This window comes from Poecile atricapillus, chromosome 15, assembly GCF_030490865.1.
Source record: "Poecile atricapillus isolate bPoeAtr1 chromosome 15, bPoeAtr1.hap1, whole genome shotgun sequence".
Classification (NCBI taxonomy): Eukaryota; Metazoa; Chordata; class Aves; order Passeriformes; family Paridae; genus Poecile; species Poecile atricapillus.
In genome coordinates this window covers 12486317-12512963 of record NC_081263.1, presented here as the reverse complement: position 1 = coordinate 12512963, position 26647 = coordinate 12486317, and the positions used below count along the sequence as shown (strand labels likewise).

Sequence of the window (26647 nt, the reverse complement as noted above, 5' to 3'; positions counted from 1 at the left end):
CATGGTGTATGTGTCACAGCGTTACTGTGGAGGGAAAGGGCTGTGCTGGATATGCCATTCCCAGCCCTGCAAACACATCCAGGCACTGCACCACAGCCACTGCCTGCAGGGACTGCTAGGCCTTAATTTTTGCTTTACTGTTGTACTTTTAAGCACAGTCAGAAATCACCTGAAGATGGTTTCTTTCCTTGCTCAAGGCAGTAGGATTTTGTGGCTCTGAAATGCTCGGCTCCAGCTAAAGCTCAGCACCTGAGCTCCAGCAGGATTTCCCTTCCCTGGGGGTGGGATAGAGGTGATGGGACGACTGGAGGTGGAGACCTTTCAGGACAAACCATGGGCACCCTCTAAGTGTCCCTGTGAAAATATCTCCACACACTTTCATGTTTTTTCTCTCCCCAGCTGACTGTGTGGTGTTCACAGCGGGAGCAAAAGCTTCCTGTTGAGATGTGGGTGCCTCCAGCAGCACCCCAAATGTGCTGGGCTGTGGGTACCCACACCTGGGGCCTGGCAGAGCTGCTCAACACAGGATTTCACTCCTGGCAGTGATACATCACCAGGGAAGAGGAATCAGGCTGAGAGGAGAGAGGAACCTCCAGTGGCTCCTTGTGCTGTGGTGGGTGAGAGCAGCAGGTTTTGGGGCTGTGCATTATGCAGATCATGTGGGATTATGTAAAACCTCTTTGTTCATCCTCCCTGTCAAGGGCAAAGAGCTCTGTGGGGCTGGGACAGTTTGGGGAGGAAATCTGCAGCCGCACAGATGGTGACACCGGGGCTCCAGCCACTGGAGGAGAATGTCCCCTGACTCCCTGTCAGTCCCTGCAGGCATTTCCTCAGTGCTTTTAGCTCTTGGGAGCCCAGCAAGGATCAGCAGCAAGGCCAAAGGGGCTTTTCTCCTCCCCAGAGCTGTGGGCAGTGCCCAGCTGTGGAGGGAAGAGCTGGGAATGTGTCAGGCCTGTGGAGCAGCATCCCTTCCATGCCAGCTGTGCAGTGCCACCCCTGCAGTGCCTGTGGAGCAGCATCCCTTCCATGCCAGCTGTGCAGTACCACCCCTGCAGTGCCTTCACCCACGGGGAGTGCAGCTGATGCTGCTCCTGCCTGTGCTTGCCCTTGGTGTGGGCTGGGAGCCCCTTTGACACGGCTATTCCTTGCTGCCATCGTTTTTGTCTGATGAGTGCACACGCCTTGAAGGGTACACTGAACGGGGTGGATTGTTTGATTGATCCCTGATAACAAAATAACATTTTTTTGTTGTTGTTTCACACTTGTTTGGCTCCCAGCACAGAGTTCCTGTTCCCACCTGGGCCTCTTCAGCCATGGTTTAGTGCCCAGCTTGCATTGCCATGGGGATACTGCCAGGCATGAGGTGCTGTCCCAGAGGGCTGGGAAGGTTGTGTCTCCATGGATCAATTCCCATCCCCAGCTGTGCCCTGATCTCACCTGCTGTGGCTCGTGGTGGTGCTGTGATGGGGCAGAAGCCTGAGGCCCTGCTGGTGCCTGTGGTATCCACGTGGGCTGGGTTTATGTTGAGTTTCCATCTGGCTTTTCCCTACCCTCTGGCTCTCTCCAGTGTGCAAGAGAAGGTTTCACAGCCCTGTTTACACTTTGACTGTGTGTCCTGTTTTTGGACACACAGTCAAAGTCCACTCTGCTGCCATTTCTCTGCTGCTTGGAGTTTGGCTCTGTCATTTCCCTGCATTTTCACCAGGACTGTGCATCCCAGCCTTTGATCCCAGCTCCTCTCCTTGGTCAGGTGTCTGGGCCTTTCCAGGAGGGCTGGAAGGGTTGGTTTTGATCCCAGCAGTGATGGGCAGAACCCCTCTCCCCAATCCCACCATCCAGCACTGCCTCCCCTGAGCGTCTCTTCCCCTCTCAGTATCTCCCTACAGGACACAGAGACCTCCTTTTCCTTTGAGCTTCTGAACTTGTGACATTTTGCTTGATTTTCCCCCTCTTTCCCCTCTGTCTCTTTGTGAACCACCCCATGCCTTCTGCAGGAGGCTCCTCACTTGCTCTGCATCTCTCTTGCCATGGCTGTGGGGATGTTGGGCCCTCCTGGCTCAGCCCCTGCCCTGTCCCTCCTGCTAAAGTGGCACAGATGATTCTGTCCCTCACGAGGTGACAGTGTGTGAGCCAGGCACTTACAGAGCCTGGCCTTGGGCAGCTCTATTGTTTCCCCAGATTCTCTGTGACACTTGTCCAGAGGAGTCCTCGTGCCTGTGACATTTCCCATGGGTTGGGAATGCACTGGGAGAGCCTCTGGGATCTCCTGTGTGTCCCTCCAGCCCACTGCTGTGGGGCCATGTGGGGCCCTGTGACTGTCCCACAGCAGAGACTCACTGCCCCAGGGTTAGTTTTCCTTTTTCCCCATCCCTGATGCAATCCTGCAGTTATCCCTTTGCTCCCTGAAATGTATTCAGTTGCTGAGCCCCTTCTCTTTCATGACTCTGCCCAGCACCGAGGCTCCAGAATCCACAATTCCTTTTGCTTGAAGGCTGTTTGGGATATTTTTCCCCCACTTTTTTTTTTTTTTTTTTTTTTTTTTTTCTGTGGGATTTTGCTGTTTTCTCAGCATTCTTCAATTATGATTTCACATACCTCCAGGAGCTGACTCACTGCTGACACCATCTTTCCTGAGGATCTGAGGGAAAACCAAGCCAACACAACTTTCTGGTCTCATTCCTTGGTTCCTTCTTCTGCTCCAGCCCTTCCTGACAGGTGTGGTTCCCTGTGTGCCAGCGCTTCCTTGGGAACACCTCACCCCAGAGCACCCTGGTTGATGCAGCCCACGGTGCTCTGGGTCAGTCCTGGCATCACCTGTACCCATCTTTCCAAAGGGAGCACAGGCTGGACAGGGGAAGCTCCACACCATCACCCCTCCTGACTGTGATTGCAATTTGTGCTCAGATCAACAGAGGAGAGAATATTTCCCTTTTTCTCCCCACGTTCTTGAGTGTGTTAGACAAAAAAATCCGCTCTGCCAGCTGCTCTGCCTGGAGCTTCCTGCACCAGGGATGGGGAGACAAGTGGGCAAGGGCGTGATGCCAAGGTCAGCGTTTGCTCCAGAGCCTGCCCCACACCAGCTTTCCAAGAAACTCTGCAGCAGGAAAGAAAAAAAAAAAACAACCACCTAATTTTTTCATTTGTAGCTGGAGCAAGGCCAGATTTTGCAGCAGAACATTTTTTTGGTGAAAATGGAGCCGTTGTCTTCTGGCCAGCACTTGTTGAATGGCCCCTGGCCGGACAGCAGTGGGGAATGGCAGAACCAGGGCTGGGACATTGAGTGAGGGGCAGCAGCCACTGCCTGCTGGGTTTTGGGGCCGAGCCTGGACCCCAAAGGGTCCCCTGGGAGGTTCCACCAGGGATCGGCCACCTCTGCTGCGGGCTGCGATCACAGCTCCGCTTTGAAAACTCTCCAGTGCTTTGTTCTCCCCTCGATACAATCCATTTGGAGCAAATGCAGTCTCGGAGCATCTTGCCAAGCCCGCAAGCTTTGGGGAGGGAGGCTGCTGCGAAGCATTAGAGGCAGATAAGGCCTCCTCGGGGATGGCTGCCTGGGGAGGGAGGGATGGAGGGAGAGGCGCTGAGGGAGTCTTGCCTTGCCTTGTCCTGACCCGGGGACTTCGCTGACCGGGCAGCCAGGGAATGCCAGCCTCCTTCACCAAATTCATCCTGTCACTCTCCTGGTCCTTCACCTGTGGTGCTCCAGGGCCTGACCCTGCTGCTCCTCACATCCCGTCCCCGATGGTCTCCTGCTTGCCAGGCAGCCCAGGGTGCTGCAGCATCCCCCACTGCCCGTGGGAGCAGTGCTGGACCAAACAAGGGACAGAGAGATGTGGTGCAGTGGCAGGAGGTTGGGATGGAGCCCCTGTGCTGGTCCTGAGCCCCAGGGCTGGACTCACCCCACCTGCAGTCACAGGTGTGCGGGAATTTCTTAAGCCCCTGGAGGCAAATTCCTTGTCCTGCCTTGTCCTGCCCATTCGTGCAGACAGAGGAGGTTGGAGGGGCAGGGAGGGATGCCCGGGATACCCACAGGCAGGGTCAGAGGGACAGCCAGGGATGCCCGGGATACCCTCAGGCAGGGTCAGAGGGACAGCCAGGGATGCCCGGGATACCCTCAGGCAGGGTCAGAGGGACAGCCAGGGGTGCCCGGGATACCCTCAGGCAGGGTCAGAGGGACAGCCAGGGATGCCCGGGATACCCTCAGGCAGGGTCAGAGGGGCAGCCAGGGATGCCTGGGATACCCTCAGGCAGGGTCAGAGGGGCAGCCAGGGATGCCCGGGATACCCTCAGGCAGGGTCAGAGGGACAGCCAGGGATGCCCGGGATACCCTCAGGCAGGGTTAGAGGGGCAGCCAGGGATGCCCGGGATACCCTCAGGCAGGGTCAGAGGGACAGCCAGGGATGCCCGGGATAGCCTCAGGCAGGGTCAGAGGGACAGGGAGGGATGCCCGGGATAGCCTCAGGCAGGGTTAGAGGGGCAGCCAGGGATGCCCGGGATACCCTCAGGCAGGGTCAGAGGGACAGCCAGGGATGCCCGGGTCCCTGTGAGGTGCCAGGGGTGGGTGAGGGATGTGATAAGTCCCTGTGGGATGCAGTCTGTCCCCAGCCTGGGGACCTGGGGCTGTCGGTGACAGTTGAGGGGGTGGGAGCGAGGTTAATGCCGTTATGAGCCGGGGCAGGGGGTCTCCAACAGACGAGGCCAGATGGGGAGACTCGTCTGCCGCCTGCCGGGGCCACAAAGGAGGGTCCCCTGTCAGCAGCTGGTCCCAAGGAAGAGGTTAAGGTGACACGTGTCAGGGCAAAGCCCAAGGGTGGCAGAATGGCCCCTTTGTGGGGGTCACCCCCATCTGACGGGGAGCAGGTGGGTGGGAGCTGCAGGAACCCAGGGCTGGAGGGGAGGTGGGATGGCTCTGTCATGGTCCTGCCAGGCCATTTGCTGTCTGCCCTTGTGCTTTTGCACATAATGAACCTTTTTCTCCCCTTTTTTTCTCCCAGAAAGAATGGCAATGGCCCCATGGCAGGAGATGCTGCAGAGGGTTACTGCATGGCCTGGCCTGGAGCTGGGGACAAGACAGGGGATAACGAGAGGGTCAATGGCTTGAGAGCCAGGGCAGGGGCTGGCCGGGCATCCTCGCAGTCTGACAGACACTGGAATGGGTGTCCATCCATCCTGCTTCCCAGTTTTGTGCAATTGAACAAACCACAGGCAATGCTTCATCCCTGTGGGCACTGCTGGCCCCAGGACCCACTCTGGAGGCCAGAATCCAGCCAGGGGTCAGGGCTCACCCCCTGCCACAGCTCAGCCCCCCGGGCCCCTCGGCTCCCCCTCGCCACGGGGCTAATTTCAATTATCTTCTCCAGGCCATATGAATTCTATTAATATCAAAGTAATGAGGTAGTTACTGCGATTCGGAGGAACGGCTGGGGAATTGCTCGGGATAGGGTTTCGCCAGCCAAGAGGGTAAATTAAAACCTCCCTTTGGGGAGGAGCAAAGGGCTGTAGCAGAGGTGAGCGGGGGCCAGCCTGGGGCAGGGGGATGGTTACGGGTGTCCTTCCCCTGGGGGGCCACTGCTGCCATCCCTGCCATCCCCCTCATGCCAGAGGGCTCCTTTGGAGGTGCCATGAGCTGGATGGGGAGCTCACAGCAGGGATGATGCCCCCCATTCCTTTTCTGCAGCCCCTCCAGCCCCTGAAAAAACCCTCTAAGGATCGTACCCAGAGCATCCAGCATCCACTCTAGAATACAGAGGGATGGATCCCCCTGCTCAGCCTTCCTGGAGCCTGGAGTGGGTTCCATCTGCTGCTCTGGTGTTTGGTTTAGAGCACCCCTCAAAGCAGCACTGAAATGGGCAGTGTGTGTCCTGTGGGCAGCAGCACCCCAGGGCTTGGGACAGTGCTGGGCTCCCGTGAGGCACACGGGGTCCAGCAGCCAGGAGGGGATGGGGGGTGACCACAGACCTGTCCTGGCACCCGAATCCAAGGACCTGAGGCTTTTCCAGGTCCAGAACCCTTCCATGACCATCAAAAAGACCTGGCAAAGCTGCCAGCACTGCTCCCCTGGGCAGCCCTGAGCTCACTTGAGAGACCTGAGAACGCCGTGAGGAAGGGGAAAATAGCAGGGAGGGAAGGGGAAATAGCAGGAATCATATATATATATGTACATTCTCCTATCAAACAAGTTCCAGCTGGAGGTCGGGCTGGAAAAAGAGCTTTTTATGGGGCAGTGGATGGACTCCTCCTGCATCCCTTCCTGGCTGCAGGGTGCTTGGGGACACAATCTGATCCCAGCTGCAGCGGGGACCCAGCCAGGAACTGCGGACACGGGGAGTGCACGAGGCTGAGCCGGGAGAACATGAATATTTTAAGGGTAAAAATAGCTCTTGTTGTGGAGCAGGGGTGTCACACACGCCTGCCAAGCTGGGAGGGAGCAGGAGGTGCCTCCCAAGTCCTTAGGAGAGGAATTGAGTGAGGAAGGGGAGGTGGGTAAGAGGAGGGTGGGGTTTGTGCCCTGGGTGCTGAGCAGAACGTCAAGGATGTGGGAGGATCCTGTTGGACACCTCCAGCCAAAATCCGGTGCTGGGGCTAGCCCGGGATAACTGAGCAGTGAGAAGAGGTGAGGATTCCTCCCCAGTGCCCTCTTAGCCCAGATAAAGAGGGAATATTTGTACAGTGGCGGTAGTGACACACAGGACAGGGTTTCCTAGAAAAGATATGGATGCCCCGGAGCTGGGACATCAAGGCCAGGTTGGATGGGGCTTCCAGCAGCCTGATTTAGCAGAGGCGTCCCTGCTATGGCAGGGGGGTTGGATTAGATGGTTTTTAAGGTCCCTTCCAACCCAAAGTACTCTGTGACTCTCATAAGCAGCAGGCTGAGGGGCAGCGTGTCCCCTGCCCCCGAGTGGCACGAAGGATGAGCCAGAGGGTCCCGATCCTCTGCTCGCTGCCAGAGGAGCGCAGTTCTGCAGTTCTGCAGTTCCTCGTGAGCTGAGCCTGGGGGTTCTCAGCTGGTGGCAAAGCCCCCCCGGATCCCAAGGCTTTGTCCCCCGGCAGGCAGCGCCCAGCCGGACGGTGGGATGGGGGCAGAAGGTGCCCCAGAGCCCAGGGTGGGGGTCCCCGGTACCCCCAGCCCGCGGCAGCGCCGGTGGCTGCAGAGCGGCTCTTTGCTGGCATCTGCTGACAGCGGGAGATCCTGCAGCTCTTCCCAGGGAGCGACACCGAAACTCGGCCCGGAGATGGCTCTCGCCCCCCTCCTGGGAAGGAGCAGGTCCCCGGGAGCGGGGGTCTGCCAGCAGAGCCCCTGCCAGGAGCACCTCGCAGGGATGTGGCAGGGATGCAGGGAAGGTGAAGCCCCACAGAAGGATGCACTTAGCTCAAAACCCTGATGCTGAAGGTGGCTTTCCAGCTAGAAGTGGGAAAACATCCCTCAGGCTCCAAACACAGCCTTTTCCTGGGATACAAGACTCTTCCATCCCTCCTGAGCCTCTGTTATGGGCTTAGTACAGGAAGCTCTTCCTGCAGCATCCCCTGAGTTACGGAATGAAATCACATCCATCAAGGTCTCCCTGTGCTCAGGACAACCTCCTGGAATCATAAATCATAGAATGGTTTGGGTAGGAAGGGACCTTAAAATTCACCCGATTCCAACACCCCTGCCATGAGCAGGGACACCTTCCACCAGACCAGGTTGCTCCAAGCTCCATCCAAGCTGGCCTTGCACATTTCTGGGGTTGGGGTGTCCACAACCTTGGTGGTGTCACATTGACAGGCCATCAGAGAGAGGTGGCAGCAGTGGAGAGAAGTGACATTTTTCAAAGCTCTACCTGTTGGGAGCTTTGAAACAACTCTTAACAGAGCTGTTGAATCTCTGTCAGAGACAGCTGCAGAATCCAGAATCATGAGCAGTGTACCCCACCAACTCTGCAGTCTGAGAGATGCTTATTTCCAGTGCCAGGCAGGAAGGAAACAGCATTTTCATTTGCAAGCTGTGAATTAACCAAAAAATGGCCCAGTCAAACTGCAAACATGACAGTGGATTTTACAATCTGCAGTTCATGTGCTGATTTTAATATTAATTTATGTCCATTATCTGATTGACACCCTTGCCACTGATACCACTTGGTCTTAGAGCATCAGAGAGCCAAAGATGCAGGAGGCAGTGGCTAGGCTTTAATGTGTGACAAATTTTGCCTTTCCAAAATTATTTTAGCTTCTGGGTGCTGCTTTTTCCCATCCATGCTTGTTCCTTGATTAAATGATCCTGCCCTGATAACATATGAGCTGCCAATAAGCATTTTCCCACTGTGAAAGCCCAGCTGTCTGTGGTTATCTTACAGGGATCCCTAAGGGAAGAGCCTGCATGAGATGGAAGAAACTTTGTAGGGACTAATTATGTCCCAAAGCAGACAGAAACACGCTAAAGGACTTGGAGATCCCAGTAATTCTAAAGTCAGATAGACTTTATTGCTGTGTTTCCTGCATAGTGAAGGATGAATCCATCTGTTAAGTACATATTGCACATCTAAATCTGTTAATATCTAGAGTAAAATCTATCTAGATAATAAAAGCTATTTCCCTTCCATCCCCTTGTAGGGTTTCACGAGTCTCAGCTCTGCAGGGCAGGGTTGGTATCATCCCCTCCCATGAATTCCCAGGAACACTGAGCAGGGCAGCCTTTCCCTGGTGTTAAGGGCTAAGGATTATCAGTGGCCTGAGATGCTGCCTGGATCCCCACAGTTTGGGAATGTTGTCCCAGGGACTGAACTTGAGCTCTTCAAGTATTTTCTTTTCTTCAGAAGGGATTAATTCAATTAACACAAGTAACAAAACAGCTCACAGAACTCTATAAATAGACTGGTGGGCTCTGACACAGCTCCTGGCTATGCCAAGAAATGGGACTAATAATAGCTGCTTAACGATGGGGTTCAGGGGACTGGAGAGAATAGGCAGACAAAATGCCAGGATGGCTTAAACCTGCCATGAAAATCATCTGGGGAAGTGTGGAATCCCAGAATCTCAGAATGGTCTGGGTTGGAGGGAAACTTAAATCTCATTCAGTCCCACCCCCAGCCATGGCAGGGACACCTTCACTATCCTAGGGTGCTCCAAGCCCCATCCAACCTGGCCTTGGACACTTGCAGGGATCCAGGGGCAGCCACAGCTGCTCTGGGCACCCTGTGCCAGGGCCTGCCCACCCTCTGTGCTGTCCTGACAGCCCCCGAGGAAGCTCTGCTGGAGGGGATGGCTCAGAGTGGGGGGCACGGAGCCCATCGCTGCCACACTGCCAGGTCCTGCTCCTGGGGACCGTTTGCAGGATGATGGAGCCAAGAGATGCTTTTTCCAGCTAAAAAAGCAGCAATTTCCCTCAGAGCCGAGGTCAGGGCCCTGGCAGCATCCCCAGTCCTGCACCTCAGCCTCCTGCACTCCCCAGCCCCTTCACCTCCCACTGCTCCTGCTGCCAGCAGAAATTCCCAGCTGGGCTTTTGTCACCGACGCACGCGTGTTTCTGCGGGAAGTTTCTATTTCTGTGAATAGCAATTTTTCAAGCAGCTCCTCCCCCGCCTGCTCGCTTTCACGGGAGCCCTGACGAACGCCGCTGGCATGCCTGGAAGCTGCGGCTCACTGCTGTGTGCCAGCCCCGGCCGGAGCCTCCGCCCTCCTCCTGCCATCCCAGCGCCTGTCCCATGGCACGGGAATTACGCTCATGGTACCTTGTGAGGGTCAAATCCAGCTGGGAGCACTCTGTGTGCTGGGCTCCTGGTGCTCACTGTGTGCCCTGGGACAGGAGAGGGCTGAAAAGAAGTGGGGAAGACTGGAGCAGCCAAGCCTGCAGGAAAACCCCAAAACAGCAGCACCTCTGCTTGAGGGGCACTGAGACTTCCAAGAAGGAGGTATGCCCCAATTTCTCAGGCCACAGCTCTTGCCAGGCCCAGCTGTGCAGAGGAGCCAGCAAATGATTTCTGTCTTTGATTAAATCTGGAGCCAAGCCCCCGGTACTTCACCAGTCTGTCAGCCCTGTTTGTCCCCTCCTGATGGACCCTCTGCTCAGGGTGAGCCTCCCAGTCTGGGACCAGGGTTTTAAGGGCACTTTGGATTCCCTGTTTCCATTAGAAGACACCACCTGTAGTACTTGTCTGGGGTCTCTATCCCACAAAAGTTGTCATAGGAATATTAATTGCTGAAGCAGGGGGTCCTACAGCCAGGCAGAAGTGCTCTCTGCTGGGGTCACTGAGCATCAGCCCCGCTGCACTCACAGGGTGAGGCTGTTTCCCCAAAGGAGGTGAAGTCAGAGTGCTGTGACCTGGATCCAAGGACCATGGTGCTTTCTCCATCCCAGCAGCAGGACAGGGAAAGGCATTGCAACCATCTGGATGGGTTCCATACATCCAGGCCATGCTTATCAGCATCCATGCCTTGGGGCACAGAGCTGAGAAATGAAAGGGAACAACCCAAACGGTGCCGTTCTGCTGCACTGAGAGCGGTGTTTAGTGATCCCACTGCTGGCTCAGATGGGAATGAGCCCTTAGAAGCTGGAATTATCAAAAGCAGTTCTTGGGAATGAAAAAAAGCTGGACAAATTGCTGATTGCAGCTGCCTGGCTGGAACATAAAGTGAGTGCTTCCCAGGGCATGTGGCACAGGGGGAATGAGCTCTGTGTCCACTCGAGGACCAAAGGACCAAATTCCCCTTGCTGTTCACAAACCGAGGGGCACTGGCAGCCAGAGTGGGGCTGGACAGGGAATAGGATCAGAGGGGAATATCCCTGGGGTGCTGTAGAAGTGCTTGTGAGCAGCACTACACTGCAAAGACAAAGTGTCACTTAAACCCCGGACATTTTAGTGAAGAGAAAATCAGGAATATGTAAAGCATCTGTTTTGTAAAGAAAACCTTCAGGGTTTCCTCTGCTGCAACCTCAAGAAATTCCACAGCTGCTACTGCGTGGGAGGGAGCCCAGGGAGCATTTTTCTCCTGTGTGTGAGGCTGATGCTCAGGGCTGCCCCTGGCTGGGAAGGGCTGTGCTGAGCTGCACATGCTGCAGCCCCCCTGCCTCAGGTGCTCAGAGCCTCTCTCCATCTCCTTTCCAGCCAGCCAGAAAGAATTCTTACGAATCTTATAAATCCTTGTGCTTTCCAGAGGGGCTGAGAGCTCAATAGTTCTGTCCCAGAGGCTCCTGGAGCTGCTTGAAGCACTCTGCAAGGGGCAGAGGGGATGTGCCAAGAGTGATTTGCTGCTCCTGGAGGTATTTTCTACTCCTAATTAATGCAGTAAAAATGGGTGTCTGCCAAGGAAGTAAAAATATTCCCATTTTCAAGATCCAGGGCAAGTAAAGGAAAAGCAATGCAGACTCTTCTGAATGCCTGCAGACACTGTTTCCCCCTGCCTGGCTCCTGTTTACACCCACTGGCACTGTTGGGAGGTTCCTGCCCGGGCTGTGGCTGCTGGGATGAGCCACAACTCTGTGCTCAGCTCCCTCTGCTCCTCCTGTGACAGCCCAGCCCAGGCACACCCAGAATGTCCAGGGCCAGACCTCGGACAAGCAACACAGTACTGGGGGACTGTGTCTCTCCCCATGCTGGTACCAGGATGGAGCGGGAGCGCTGGGAAGCACCAGGTCCTCCTGGGGCCCTGTGTCAGGCCAGAACAAGGAGCACTGGGGAGCTGTGTCCCTGCTGGTGCCCCATCCCAGGATGGAGAGGAGAACCAGGCTCTTCCAGAGTCCCATCCCAGGATGGAGAGGAGAACCAGGCCCTTCCAGAGTCCCATCCTAGGATGGAGAGGAGAACCAGGCCCTTCCAGAGTCCCATCCCAGGATGGAGAGGAGAACCAGGCTCTTCCAGAGTCCCATCCCAGGATGGAGAGGAGAACCAGGCCCTTCCAGAGTCCCATCCCAGGATGGAGAGGAGAACCAGGCTCTTCCAGAGTCCCATCCTAGGATGGAGAGGAGAGCTGTGTCCCTCGTGAGCAGGCATGGGGAGCCCATGTCCCTCTGGTGCTGCTCCATTCATGCCAGAGAAGGGAATACTGGGGAGGATCGTGTCCTCCCGGTGTTTGTGCCATGATGGAGCAGGGAGCACCGGGGAATTGTGCTCTTCCCTGTGCCCCATTCCATGATGGGGAGCACCGGGGAGCCGTGTCCCTTCCCGGTGTCCCGTCCAGGGCTGCTGCGGGGAGCACTGGGGAGCATCTCGGTGCCCCGTCCCCGGAGGGGATGGGTAGGGCCGGGGTCCCGGTCTCTCCCAGGGCGGTGCGTGGCGGTGCGGGACGGGGCGCTGAGAGGCGGTGAGGAGCACGGAGAAACTGTGCCGGCTGTGGAGAGGCGGTGCGGGGCGGTGGGCGGAGCGGGGCGGGACAGGGACAGGCGGTGCGGGACAGGGACAGGGAGAGGCAGCGAGGGGCGGTGTGGGACGGGGACAGGCGCTGAGGGGCGGTGTGGGACGGGGACGGGCGGTGAGGGGCGGTGTGGGACGGGAGGTGAGGGACGGGCGGTGAGGGGCGGTGTGGGACGGGGACAGGCGGTGCGCGGGGCGCTGAGGGGCGGCGCGGGGCGGTGTGGGACGGGCGGTGAGGGGCGGTGAGGGACGGGCGGTGAGGGGCGGTGAGGGACGGGCGGTGAGGGGCGGTGTGGGACGGGCGGTGAGGGACGGGCGGTGAGGGGCGGTGTGGGACGGGGACGGGCGGTGAGGGGCGGTGTGGGACGGGGACAGGCGGTGCGCGGGGCGCTGAGGGGCGGCGCGGGGCGGTGTGGGACGAGCGGTGAGGGACGGGCGGTGAGGGGCGGTGTGGGACGGGGACAGGCGGTGCGCGGGGCGCTGAGGGGCGGCGCGGGGCGGTGTGGGACGCGGAGCGCGCGAAGATGGCGGCGGGCAGGCGCGCCCCGCGCACCGGGCTGCTGGAGCTGCGCGGCCCCGGCGGGCAGTGGCTCCGCGTCCTGCTCACCCTGGCCGAGGACGTGCTGGGGGTCAGCCCCGCAGACGGCCCCGGGCCCGGCCCCGAGGCCCCGGCGGCGCAGCTGAACGGCGGCGAGCCGGGCTCCGCCGCTCCCGAGGCGCTCGCCAACATCAGGCGCACCGTGCGCGTCGTCAAGCAGGACGTGGGGGGGCTCGGCATCAGCATCAAAGGTGAGGCCCGGGGGTCCCGGGGCGGCGGGGGGCGAGGGGCACCGGGACCTGTTGCTGCTGCCGTCCCGCGGCTCGCTTGGAGCGAGCCCCGCTGTGACCGGGGCTGAGATCGGGGTCCTCACATCCCCCGGCCCCAGCTCAGGACGGGGAGGGACACACGTGGCAGTGACGGGAACCGAACCATTCCCAGCCTACGGAAAGGGCGATGATTTGGGGTGCAGAGTGACGGGCAGTGCCGGCCCGCTGTGCCCCGGCCGGGCTGAGGGGCCCCAGGGTTTGTGAGCCGGAGGGGGCTCCCGCTGTGCCCCGCACCCCCGGGTACGGTGCTGTCCCACGGGGCAGGTGGGGTGCAGGGGGACACCCGCTTACACGGAAGTTGCCCTTTTGCAGCCAGAGGGAGGGCTGGGCCGGCGTGTCCTTGTCCCACCGTGTTCCTGAGTTGGGAAATGCCCTTTTAATGCTGTCAGCAGAACGAAGGGAGCGATGTAAAGGCCCTGGAGATCTGCCGGCGCTGGGTGGGGGGTGTTTAACAGCGCACTCGGGTTTGGAGATGTGTGCTCCCGACAAGCGCGGACAGCCTCCCTGTTAAATGTCTGTTCTCCCTCCCGAGCTGTCCCGCTCCTTGGTGACTCGCCTGAACTTCAGGCTGGAAACTTCTTGGGGAAGGGATGGCGTTCCTGCCTTTCTGCCTGCCTTTGATTTTCACGCGACTCCAAGCGAGCTGTGAAAGCGGGATGAAAAGGGCAGCGGGGAGCCAGGGACGGGGCTGTCACGGAGCGTGGCTGTGAGAGGCAGCGGGCTCGGCAGCCCCGGGCGCACTCACAGGGCAGCTCTCGCCTCCTGACGTGGCTTCTCCCAGCTCGGAGGGGACACAGCCTCAACCTCCGGCTCCCTCTGGAAGTGGGGGGGATTTGCAGTGTGAATGTGCGGGTGTTGGAACTGGATCGACACTGCTGGCCGTGTCTGCGGGGTGCCCCAGCCTGTCAGCCCTTTTTTTGGGAAGCACAAACCCCCTTTCGTAACTCCCCTTGGCTGCCAAGTTATTGCTTGCTCAGTGGCTCTCCCAGGAAAGGAGAAGCTTCCCTTGGTTCAGTTAAAACTTTATTTTTGCAGTGACGTATGTGGAAAAGAAGTAGTTGCCATCAAAACCGGGCAGTGGAAGCTGCTGTGGAGGGTGGGGCAGCCTTGGTAGAGCAGGACATCACTGCTCACCGGGCTGATGGCATGTCAGTGTTCATGTGCGAGCCGTGTTTCACACAGGGACACTGGGTGCCACCCGCAGGTGAATGTCCTGCCACGGGACGTGGCTTGGGGCTGGCAGGACAGTGGGGAGCCGAGCGAGAGCTGGGCTGGCAGAGGTTCTTAGCCTGGCAGGGCTCTCGGCGCTGGCAGCCGTGCGAGGAGCCGCTGCCTCAAGGACGAAGCAGCCCCCGCCGGGGCCTCTGACAGCTGATAACCGGAGCCCTCGCAGGGTTTGGCAGGCGGCTGAGCGAGGAAATGCCTGTGGCACTGGCTGGGAGCAGCCCGGGGCGGGCAGTGACAGCGGGCGGGGTTCAGCATCTCCCTCTGGGATGAGGATCATCTCTTGGAGACTCCTCGGGACAGGCTGTCCCGGGGCGCAGGGCACATCGGGCACTGCTGATCCCCGGCTGCCTCGGGCAGTGGCTGCTGCATCCCTGTGCCCTGGCACGGAGGCAGCTCGGATCTCCCTGCGGGTTCAAAAGTCAATGTGCAAATTGATCTCCTGAAGCCGCCGGGGGTTTGAATAGCATTCTTTTAGTCGGGACGGTGGGGAGCAGCCGGTAAATAGGGCTGCTGTGTGGACGGGAACACGCAGCCAGAGTAGTTCACCTCTCCCTGGCTCTTTGGCCTCTCCAAAAACATTCAGCTGTCTTATCTGTTGAGATCATAAAGTCCTTGGAGCCAGGATAGTTGCTCAGCAGACATGATTAATAATGCAAATAACGATACACTTCCCTGCCAAAACTGATGGGGAGATGGCCATGTTATGTGTTCGCTCTGTGAATAATCTGTGACCAATCTGAGTGGTTTTAGAGCAATCGCTTCATCAGCTGTAAAGTCTCATGGTGCTTTGGCTGCTGTGGTTGGTACAGGTGTCCTGTGGGTATCTGGGGGAGTGGGCAGTGGGCTGACCTGGCACAGTGCACTGAGTGCCAGCAGAAAGGCTCAGCCTTGCTGGGACCATCTGCTACCAGAGCATCCCCCTCCCCACCCACGCTTCCAAGTGCTCCAACAGCCACAACCGCTCCCTGTCTCTTCTGTTTCAAGGTGGCCGAGAGAATAAAATGCCCATCTTGATCTCCAAGATCTTTAAGGGGCTGGCAGCGGATCAGACCGAGGCGCTGTACGTGGGGGATGCCATCCTTGCCGTCAATGGCACCGACCTGTCCGAGGCCACGCATGATGAGGCTGTGCAGGCCTTGAAGAAAACGGGCAAGGAAGTGATCTTGGAAGGTAGGAGACAAGAATGTGGTGGGGGCAGAAGGGTCCTTCGGTACTGGGATGACACAGGGGTGGCATATCATCTGCAGCTGCATTTGCATACTCTTTCAAATGGAAAACAACATATGCAGAGTAATTTGTCTGCTCATCCGGAGAGCTGGAGGTAACTGCTGGGATCTCCCAGTCTCCTTCCGAGAGGGAGGGATGTGTGTGCCAGTGCTCCATGCCCAGAGGCTCTGTCTCCCCACTGTGGGACCTTGGGCAGGCAGCAGTGGGAGGCGTGGGACGAGTTTCTGGGATTTGGGATTCTTTCATTGCACAGCATCACCCCCACGTCTGCAGTTCCTGGGGCAAGAGAAAACATTTTCTGCTTTTCCTGTGTTTTTAATTTAAACCCACATCCCTGGCTGGTGTAGGTTTATGCCAGCAGGGAGGGGGTGCACTGGCCCCCCACTCCTGCTGAGCACCTTGGGGTTTGCTGGGCAGGTTTTGGGCAGGTGGAGGGTGAGGCAGGGCCTGCTCAGGAACTACCCATCCAGGGGATTGCTGCCCACCTAGGGGATCCCTGGAAGCCAAGGCCACAAATATCCCAGGGATGCTGCCTTCACCACCCTGGAGCAGGCTGTTCCATGGGAACAGGCTCCCTCTCGGTACCAGGCAGGTGGTCCCTGGTGTCTCCCAGCCCTGAGGGGGCTGGCACACTGCAGGAGCCCTCCAGCCCTACTTGAGGACTGGGTGAGTGTTGATGGGTTTGGACCATGGGAGTCCTGAGGGAGAGACCCCATTCTTCTCTGGTTACCCTTCACATCACATCTGTCCATGTTTGCCCACCCTCTGCCAGCTCGGCCAGGCTGGGATGAGCATCTCAAATCTCAGAAAAAGAGCCTTCCCCTCCCCTCACTTCCAACCAGTCCCTGGGGTCACCGTGCTTGACAGGGGGGGCTTGGAACCAGAGACCCTTTCCCAGATCCCAAAGGGAGGTTTGATTTGGGGACAGTGCTCGGGGCTGTCCTTGGACAAAGCAGTTCTATGTGCTGTGCTGACAGCAACTACTGTGGTTCCGGCTTTCCTGTGCCTTCCCCAGATTGTCTCAGCTCCAGATTTTCATTTTTAGCTTTGCTCAGCCCTTTCTGCTGTGGGTTGTTCCTCTCCTGAGAGCCTCAGGACTACGGTTCAGCTGGAGGAATGTGCTGCTCTGCACAGCTGCTAGGAGCAGATAGGGTTGGTGGTGGGGTGGTTTTGTTGTTTTTTTCTGACCAAAGAGAAATACAAGAGCTTCTTTCTTTGTGAGTCTGCAAAATTCCTGCCTGGAGCCGCTGCTCTCAGACCACCCTCCCTCTGTTATTTTCTGTCCATTCTTTAGTGTGGGTTTCCTTTCTGACAGAGCTCCTGCCAGAGGTGGAGAGGAGCTGCCCTTTCTGGAGAGAACAATTTCTCTCCCTGCACCCCTCCTCCTCCTCCATTCCCTGGGATCCAGGTCCCCCTCCTGGGAGGCAGCTGCAGGCAGGGACTTTGCTGTAGCTTGCTGAGCTCAGGTATGACCTGCTGGGCTTCTTAATTATTTAAAACTCCCAGCAGGTACCCTTGGGAGGAGGCTGGGGCTGGGCTGGCTCCCGCTACAGCACTCTGGAGCTCTAGGATGAGTTTGTGTCTGATGTTGTTGGGGTCCACCCAGAGAAGGGAAGGGATCTTTGCTTCTCATCTGATCACTGATGTCACTGATAAATGTGGTACATCTCCATCCCTTCCCTGTTTTTGGGTGTGCTGGCACAGTGCAGCGCTGCTGTGGGGGTGGTGGGGCTGGCCCTGTGCCATGGTCAGGCTGTGGAGGTGGTGGCCCTGCCTTGTACCTGCCACTCCTGTGGTTCTCCAGGAGCTGGCTGGCCAAACACCCTGCCCCAGGGAGAGGTGGCAGGACTGAGGGGCAGGGGGTGGGCTTAAAGTGCCTGAAGGGTTTTAAACCAGGGGGTTCTCTGCTGCCTTCTCCTGCATAGAGAAGGCAGAGCTTAAAAAAAAGCTCTTGCTTAGACACTTTCTGGTCCCTGCATGGTGCATGTTTTCCTTATGGTGCTCTGAGTGCTAAACCAGAGTATTTGGCACAGCCAGTGTCTGTTCACTCCTTGCTGCTCCTGGCTGCAGTTATTCCTGGGATTTGGAGATTTTAGGATGGTTTGCAGGTGGCATTGCAGCAGGTAACAAAACTGGCAGAGCTGGCGCCTCCTCACAGGGCAGTGAGCTGGGCTGAGACTTCCCAAAGTGGCAGAGCTGGGAGGTGATGCGTTTTAATGTGAGTATCAGCAGTGGCTCCACATGCCAGATTTCACCCTGGGCTGCTCAGCTTGGCTTCAGGCTCCTGGGTGTCATTGCTGCCCAGGCGTGAGGACACGCAGATACCTCTCTGTGTGTCCTGCCAAGATTTTTTTTGGATGTGCCAAACTACTCTCTTGATATTTGCAGGAGGAGTTGGACTGTATTTATATTACATTGTTATTTCGGGGAGAGTTGTTCTCCCTTGCCTTATTTTTCTCTTTTTTTTAAATTTTATTTTCATTGCTTGGAATCCAGAGACTCTCCATAGCAAGGGGAAGGTTGATAAACATCCTTCCAGCTGCCTTGGGAAGGAGTGGTTTTCCTGGTGAGGCTGTATTGTTATGGGGGAAGAACTGGAAGCACTAGGGAGGAGGAGTTGGGGTAGCTGTGGGCATCTCACATCCACGGTTTATTTGCCACAGGGAAGCTTCTGGGACTGGCTCTGCTCTTTAGGACTTGCTTAGCTAAGTAATTGCTTGGAAGTTTGAAATTCAGAAAAATGGGTGCTGGGAGAGAGTGGAGCTGGGGATTCTCTGGAGTGCTGGTTTCCATAACCGTGGGAAGGAAGGCTTTGGATCTGCCCTGGGAATGATGCCAAGAGGTGATGGGGCACATATGCCACCTCCACACCTTTCTGCTCTGAAGCTTTGCTTTCTCTGGGGAGTTTCCTGGCTTTGTTTCTCCTCCCTGGAAACACGGAGGGTTGTCCCATGATCTCCCTGCTGACGGTGCAGCACAGGGGAATGTTTAGCAAAGAGCTGGGGCATGGAATGTGGCACTGAGTGCTGGGATGGGATCCTGGGGCAGGAGGACAGCAGCATGGTCTTCCTCCCTGGGGTAGAAGGACTTGAGCTGAGGCAGCTGGGACAGGAGCTGCTGTCGTGTTCATGCTTGGAGCCAGGGGCGAGGCATGGTACCAGGCTGGGGTGCTGGGGACTGTTACCTGTTTTGGAAGCACATCAGAGCATCAGGTTGGAGCTGGCAGGTCATTTCAGGGTGTCTCTTTAGGAAGTGTGTTTGCTCAGCCCCCCAAGTTTAACATGCCAATTTTGCCTCATTAACCCTGAGGCAGAGAGGGACCAGCTGGAGGTGGGATTAGCATCTCTGTAGGGCCAGCACTCAGTCTCCAGGAGCTCTCTGGAAGATTTCCTGATGGGGTGGCCTTGCTGAGCTGGGTAGATGCTGCTGGGAAGATTTTGTCAGGAGAAACAGCAGCACAATCCTATTCCTGACCAGAAATGGAGTCTGGAACTTCTTGGAATCCACGCTGTGATCTCCAGGCTGAAGCAGGGTGTGCTGGTGAACCCAAGCAGTGGGAGGGTGTTCTTGAAGCTGCTCTGGGTGTCCATGTCTGTTTTCCCACTTGGAGGAAGCGTTGTGGCTCCTCAGTGAAGCTCTGCAGGGTCAGGCTTAGCTCTGAGCAGTGCTGAGCCGTGGGGATGCGTGGGGCAGGTTGTGCTGACTCAGGATCCAGGGTGCCAGGAGCAGTTTGTGATTGTTCTCCAGCCTTATCAGGGATGGGCTGTTGGAGAGGGAGAATTTCTACCCAAGAAATAAAACCAAAAATTTTGATGGTTCTGCCCCTTTCTGGAATGCTGGGGAGAAAAAAACCAACAGCTGCAACACAGAGGCAAGACCCAGGGCCTTTGGTTAAACGTGTCCCTGGTGCAGCTCACTCCAGCGTTCAGGACACGTGGATGCTCCAGTGATTGGGAGCCCCTGTGCCACCACCTGGCCCCCTGCAGAGGCACTGCCCTGGCATGGGATGGGTGGCCACATACCCAGAGACTTTTGCTGTTCCCCAAAACCCTAAAAAATAAAGTTTTCCTTAGTGTAAAGCCCTGAGCAGTTAGAGGTCCTATTTGTCCCCTATTCTGGAGAGGATCTGTGGGACAGGCTCTTTCCCTGGAGAGCCCACGTGGCTTTGGAGACCATGTGGATTAGCCCAGCAGCCACTGAGGGCTGTGTGCCTGCTGTAGGTGGCTCTAAGCAAACAGCAGACAGGCAGTGTTTGCTGCCCAGTGGTTTTTGGAGGGTGCAGGCTGCCGGGAAGCAGGCAGGAGCCCCAGCACTGCAAGGTGTTAATTAGAAAGAAAAAACAGTTCAAGAATTACAGTTACCACTAGCAGAGGTGATGCATGATACGGTCTGAGTTGTTTGCTTTAAAGAGATGGAGGTAATGAATTCATCCATTCAATACCAACTGTAGTGAAGGGACTGGCAGAAGTGTAAGTCACCGCTGTGAAGGCAGTGCTGGGGTCACTGGAGGGGACAGCAGCTCCCATGGGATGGTGACCTGGCCTTGGCTGGAGAGCATCACAGACTCCAGCACCTCCCAGCTCCCCGTGCTGGCTCAGGAGCCCCCGTGCTTCGCTACCAGCCTGAAAACCTCCTTAAAGCCACGTACCCGAGGCACACACCCTGCCTGTTGCCTCATTCTCCGTGCCCTGTCCCGGACTGGGCACTGCTCCCGTGCTCCGCGGCTCCCTCGGGACGTGACCCCGCCACCGCCCCGCTAATGCCGGTGACGTCCCCCGCGTGCCCGGGGAGCCAGGGGCTGGCGCAGGGACGCCGCTCGGGTTTCAGCGGCTCAATGGCATCTTTCTGAACTCCAATTAGTTCCCAGGCACCGGGATAATGGCAGGTCCCCGCTGCCAAGATTAATGGCTCGAGTCAGATCCAGCGCGGCTCGGATGCCTGCGGGAACGTGGCTATTTTTGAAACGGGAGGTGCAGGACACGAGGCTGGTGGCCCCCCGCCGCCTCCTTGGCCCCGGGGCCACCGCGGGGTGACCCGGCCCGCGTGGCACAGCACCGTGGCCATTTATAGCCCGTCCCGCAGAGCACCCACAGGGCTCTGGCTCCCTGCAGCTCCTGCCGGGATATCAGGATTTAGGGGTTTTAGGGGGCTCACTGGGATAGGAATGAAAGGGGAGAGCACAGAATAGTTGGAAGGGACCCGCCAGGATCATCCAGTCCAACCCCTGGCTCTGCACAGACGCCCCAACAATCCCACCCTGTACATCCCTGAGAGCGTTGTTCAAACACTCCTGGAGCTCTGGCAGCCTTGGGGCTGATAGGGGGAAGATGGGTAGGAGATGGGTGGTGGCCAGGTGAAGTTTGGGAGTGGGTGGCTCTTCGTGCAGAGTCTTTCCTGGTGGGAAAAGGGCTCCTTTCTGGCAGCACATCAGGCTGCTGTGGCTTGGCTACAGCAATGGAGCTGGGCCCATCCAGCCACCTACAAGTGTTGGCTGCAAAGCCAAGCTCGTGTCCCCCATCCTGCCACCCACTCTGCTGGCTTGGACCTGGAGTGGAACCAGCCAGGATGACTGGGGACGTGGCTGCAGGCATGCGTCTGTCCTGTGGTGTTTTCCTAAGGGCCTCCAAAGGGAAGCCCTTCCCTGGAGTCAGTAGCTGGTCCCGTGCTGCCCCAGGGCAGGACCAGGACTGGCATCCTGCCTACTCAGCCGGAGTGTTTCAGCCAGCATTGCCAAACTCATTTTCAGGATGTGGTTGTGGGGCCCCATCAATTTGTGGTGCCTTTCATCTCCCCCTTCCCTTCCCCCAAACCTCTGGAGTCGGCTGCCATCCCAGTGTGGCTCTGAGGGCTCTGGCTCTGGAGCCAGGCTCACTGGGGACTGATTTCTTGTCCCTGGTTTGAGGCTTACAGGGCAGGGCTGTGTGAGCAGAGAGCACACTCTCCAAGGCTTTTCCTGGGGCCAAGCCAGGGTATTTGAGAGCTGTTCCTCAGCTGGCAGCAGGACTGGCTGTACCAGCACAGTTTGGACTGTGTAATTTTGGCCTGGGACTCTTTCCCATTCCCCACCCCTGGCTGTGTGTGCTGCCCCAGGGAACTGCTCAGGTCTGCAACTGTGAACTGATCTGGGTTAAAGGGAAGGAAAAAGGGGGAAAAGGCTGTTTTTTATCCCTCTTGCAGAGCTCCCCAAGCTGGGATGGTGGGGCTGAGGTACTGAGAGGGTTCAGGATGTCTTTGTGAGGGTGCTGAGGCCCTGGCACAGGATGCCCAGAGCAGCTGTGGCTGCCCCTGGATCCCTGGAAGTGTCCAAGGCCAGGCTGGACGGGGCTTGGAGCACCCTGGGACAGTGGAAGGTGTCCCTGCCCTTGGGGTGAATGGCAGGGGGTGAATTGAGATGGGCTTTAAGGTCCCTTCCAACCCAGACTATTCTGTGATAAGCAATGTTCTTCTGTTCCTAAAGCAATTGCTCTTATCACTGAGGCCACAGCCTCCCATAATTGTGTCTACCAGCAGAACCCTGACCACTCCTGGGCTTAGTGTCCAAATCCTCCATCCTCCCAAGAGCCACACAATGCTCCATCCCCCTGCACCCTGCAGGAAGGCCCCACTGACATCTGCACAGATCTTCCCCTTGTGCCCTGCAAGCTCTGGCATGAATGTGCCAGCATGAAGGTCCCTTTAATGCTGCTTGAAGTCCCCAGTAAATGGAATGAGGGGGTCGAATGTGCTGATCTTTAAGGTCTCTTCCAACCCAAACCATTCTGTGATTCTGTGATTCTGTGTCACTCCTTGTGTGAGCTCCCCACCAGTGCCACCCTTGCACCCACAGGAGCAGGGGACCCACAGCAGCCATGGGTGACAGCTCTGGGGAGCTAATGGAGGGGTCACCAGCCCTGATGCAGAGAGAGCACTGGGTGTTTCAGCAGGGCAGGATGAGGCTGCCCTGGCCTGTGCCATGTCCTCAGCAGGTGCTGTCTCTCTTCCAGTGAAGTACATGAAGGAGATCTCGCCCTACTTCAAGAACTCCTCGGCGGGTGCAACAGTTAGCTGGGACCCCTCTCCTGCTGCCCAGCAGAAGCGATCATCCCCGCTGCTGTCCCCTCGGGAGCTCCGGGAGAGCTGGAGTGTCCCTCTGAAGATGTGCTACGTGTCCCGCAAGTGCCTCCCCACCGACCCGGAGCACAGGTCAGCATGTGGCAGCGGGGCCGGCAGCGCCACCGCGGTGCCCCGGGGAGCCAAGGGCGGGCAGGGACTCATCGGGGCCGTGTCCCTGCAGGTACCTGGAGGTTTGCTCGGCGGACGGGCGAGTTGCCCTCTTCCTGCGGGCGAAGGACGAGGCCACGGCGCAGTCGTGGCTCGGCGCCATCCAGGCCAACGCGGCCGCGCTGCTGCCGAGGGTGAAGGAGGAGCTGCGGGCACAGCTGGCGGGGGCAGGCACGGTGGCAGGACGGGATATCAAGCACGTGGGCTGGCTGACCGAGCAGGTACCCCCTGGTCCCCCGGCACCCCGTGCCACCGTGCTGCCCGTGGCCCTGACCCAGTCCCTTTGCAGCTCCCCAGCGCCGGCACCAGGAACCTCCTGGCCGTGCTGACAGAGAAGGAGCTGCTGCTGTACGGGAGCCTGCCACAGAGCCGGGACGCCCTGGGCAAGCCCACGCACAGCTACCCCCTCATCGCCACCAGGTAGGGGCCACCAGCTCGGTGCCCTCCTGCCCCGCTCAAGGATGGGGTGGTGGCAGTCCCTGGGGGCAGTGGTAGGGTCTGGGAGTCAGGGCAGAACCCAGGGCTGGTGTCAGACCCCCAAAGTGGTGACGGTGACCAGGGGTAGTGTCAGGGGCTGGGGGTCAGGACAGAACTCCAGGATGGTGGCAGAGGCATTTGAGGTGATGGTAGAGCCCAGGGGTGGTGACAAAGAAGTGGGGATGGTGACAGTTTCCAGGGTTGGTGTCAGGGGAGTGGGGATGGTGACAGTGTCCAGGGGTGGTGGCAGGGCAGTGGGGATGGTGACAGTGTCCAGAGGTGGTGGCAGGGCAATGGGGATGGTGACAGTGTCCAGAGGTGGTGGCAGGGCAGTGGGCACAGTGGTGCTGAGTCGCGGGGTTGGGGCGGGTGTCGGGGCGGGTTTTCAGGACGGGTTTTCAGGGCGGGTTTTGAGGGAGGGATCCGGGGCGGGGTTTCAGGGTGCAGGCCGTGGGCTCGGGGCGGGGTCCGGGCGGGGTTTTGGGCCGGGGGCGGCTCCAGCGCGGGCTCTGCGGGGCCTCATCCGCGGGGCTGCAGCGTCCCCTGGCGGCCGCGGAGCGGGTGAGGCGCTGGGGCTGTGCTGGGGCTGTGCTGGGATGTGCTGGGGCTGTGCTGGGCTGTGCTGGGATGTGCTGGGATGTGCTGGGCTGTGCTGGGGCTGTGCTGGGATGTGCTGGGGCTGTGCTGGGCTGTGCTGGGATGTGCTGGGATGTGCTGGGCTGTGCTGGGATGTGCTGGGGCTGTGCTGGGATGTGGGGCTGTGCTGGGGCACTGCTGGGGCACTGCTGGGGCTGTGCGGGATGTGGGGCTCTGCTGGGATGTGCTGGGGCTGTGCGGGATGCAGAGCGGGGTTGAGCTGTGTGAGTAGCACCGCTGAGGTGCGATGCCGGGGCAGTGCAGGGCTGCGGTGCCGGGGCAGTGCAGGGCTGCGGTGCTGGGGCAGTGCAGGGCTGCGGTGCCGGGGCAGTGCTGTGCTGGCGCTGGGATGCTGTACGGTGCAGGGGTGCAGTGCTCGGGTACTGCGGGGTGAGGTGCAGGGTGCGGTGCTGGCCCGGCGCTGTTGCGGTGCCGGGGCCGTGCGGGGCGCGGTGCTGAGCGCTGGCCGTGCCGCAGGCTGGTGCACTCGGGGCCGGCAAAGGGCTCGGCGCTGTACGAGGCCGAGCGCTCCTTCGCGCTGCGTGCCGGCGGCCGCCTGGGCGTGCAGACACATCTCTTCAGCCTGGAGAGCCCCCGAGAACTCGCCCTGTGGACGCGCCTGCTGGTGGACTGCACCCACGGCGCCGCCGAGCTGGCCCAGGAGGTGTCAGCAGGTCAGCGGGGGCCCGGGGGGCCCGGGGGGTGCGGTGGGATCCCCTGCTCACCCCTGTCCTGTGTCTGTCCCCAGCCTGCACGTGGAAGGGGCAGGACTGCACTCTGACCGTCCACATCGACAAGGGCTTCACCATCTCCACCAGCGAGCCCGGGCTCAGCAGGACCATCCTGCTCCAGCAGCCCTTCGAGAAGCTGCAGATGTCCTCGGATGATGGCACCAAGATGCTCTACCTGGATTTTGGTGGACCAGAGGGAGAGATCGTGAGTTGGGTTTGCCTTCAACAGTCCCACCCACGCTTCTGGGGGCAGGGGAGGAGCAGAGCACCCGCCCTGCTCATGGCACCCTTCCTGCCTGGCATGGGAGTGGCACATGGCCCCATCTGCCCACCCCAACCAGGGTGCACAGCCCTTCCCAGGGCCCCAGTAAAGCCGTGCTGAGTTTGGGGAGTTCTGGGTGGTCCCTGGCTGAAAGCTGGCTGCTGCAGGAACAGCCCTCCCTGTTACAAACATCCCTCCTTTCGTTTTTTGCAGCAATTGGACCTTCACTCCTGCCCCAAGACCATCGTCTTCATCATCCACTCCTTCCTGTCGGCCAAGGTGACCCGGCTGGGGCTGCTGGCATGACGAGGGAGCCCAGCACTGGCCAGAGAAGCCCAAACCCCGGGCCCATCTATGCACCTCCCTCCTGGCCAAACCCAGCCCTGAGCCATCCCAAGGAGACTGCAGCCCCCATGGGATCACATCACCTCCACCAAGGAAAAGCACCAGCCAGGAGAACCCCTCAGGGTGTTTGGGGGCAGCGGTGGGGTGTAACCCCCTCTTGGATGGCAGCACCAGGACTTCTCTGGTGCTTTCTTCCCCCTCCTTCCTCAGCAGCTGGAGAAGCCCGTTGGGAGCCCACGAGTGGACACATGGCCATCACCCCAGTGCCTTGAGAGATGATATTTTCTGTACAAAGAACCCATTTGTATCCACGTTTTATATTTATATTGCCCACTTCAAAACGCTGATGCGGCAGCTCTTCCGCACCTGGGTTGGACCCCTCGGAGAGTCCCCAGGTCCTGCAGCACAAGGACCTGTGTCTGTGTTCCAGACAGACAACCCAAGGGCTGGAGGCCAAACCAGCTCTAAAATGCTTAAGGGACAGGAACTGCAAGATCAGCTGTATTTGCCAAATTTTTCTGTATTGTATGGAATGACAGGAACCACTTTTCTCTGTTGGAGTTGGACGGTTCGTTTGGTTTTGTGCACTCTGGGGTCACTTTATTTCTCAGTTTGGGGGAGGATTGTCAGGTGGCTGCTGCAGAATGACTTCTTTTATGAACCAAAAGATTCTGCATGAAAACGCCTTGTTGGGAGGGTTAAATAAACTGTGCAGATCACAACCAGCAGGAGCCAAGATCTGTCTCCTGGTTTCACTTTGCTAAGTCGAAAATCAGTTTGTGGGTGCTGCCTGGGCTGAGCCTTGGGGTGTTTTCCACCAGGGGAAGGGAGGGATTTGCCTGGAGGCTGCTGTGAGCTGGTGGTGATGGGGACACTGTGAGGGGTTCAGGTGGGGACGAAAAGTCTTTAAGGTGCCCAGCACTGCTGGGAATGGCACAGAGGGACAGGCTGATACCAGCAGCAGCTTTGGTTTGGATTCTCTGCACTTTAGGATGGTTAGAAGAGGGTGAGCATCATTTCCAAACTCCAGAAAGTTGTATTTTGTTTTTTATATTTTTCTAGTGGCAGCTGCTTGGCTGAGCAGCAGCAGAGGCTTGGAAAGTTATTGGGACAACAGGAAAAGGCTCTGTTTGCATCACTGCAGTGCCAAGTTCTGGGTTAACCTTCTCCTTTTGGACTGGCTCTGTCACGGGGGCACCTGGAGTCTCCCAGGAAAGCCATTAGCCAGGGACTAAAACTCTCTAAAAGGCTGCAGGCAGAGGAACAACAAGCAGCAAAATCATGTCAGA

At 58.3% G+C, this 26647-nt stretch overlaps 1 protein-coding gene across 1 annotated transcript; it reads left to right on the top strand.

Moving 5' to 3' along the window:
• The first annotated feature begins 12832 nt into the window (after nt 1-12832).
• Nucleotides 12833-26094, top strand: SNTA1 (syntrophin alpha 1). The gene is made up of 8 exons (XM_058850437.1): nt 12833-13115; nt 15405-15590; nt 22631-22829; nt 22921-23128; nt 23197-23327; nt 24498-24694; nt 24769-24956; nt 25227-26094. The coding sequence occupies exons 1-8, from the start codon at nt 12851-12853 to the stop codon at nt 25317-25319; spliced, it is 1467 nt and encodes a 488-aa protein (XP_058706420.1). The 5' UTR covers nt 12833-12850; the 3' UTR covers nt 25320-26094.
• Nucleotides 26095-26647: the final 553 nt, after the last annotated feature.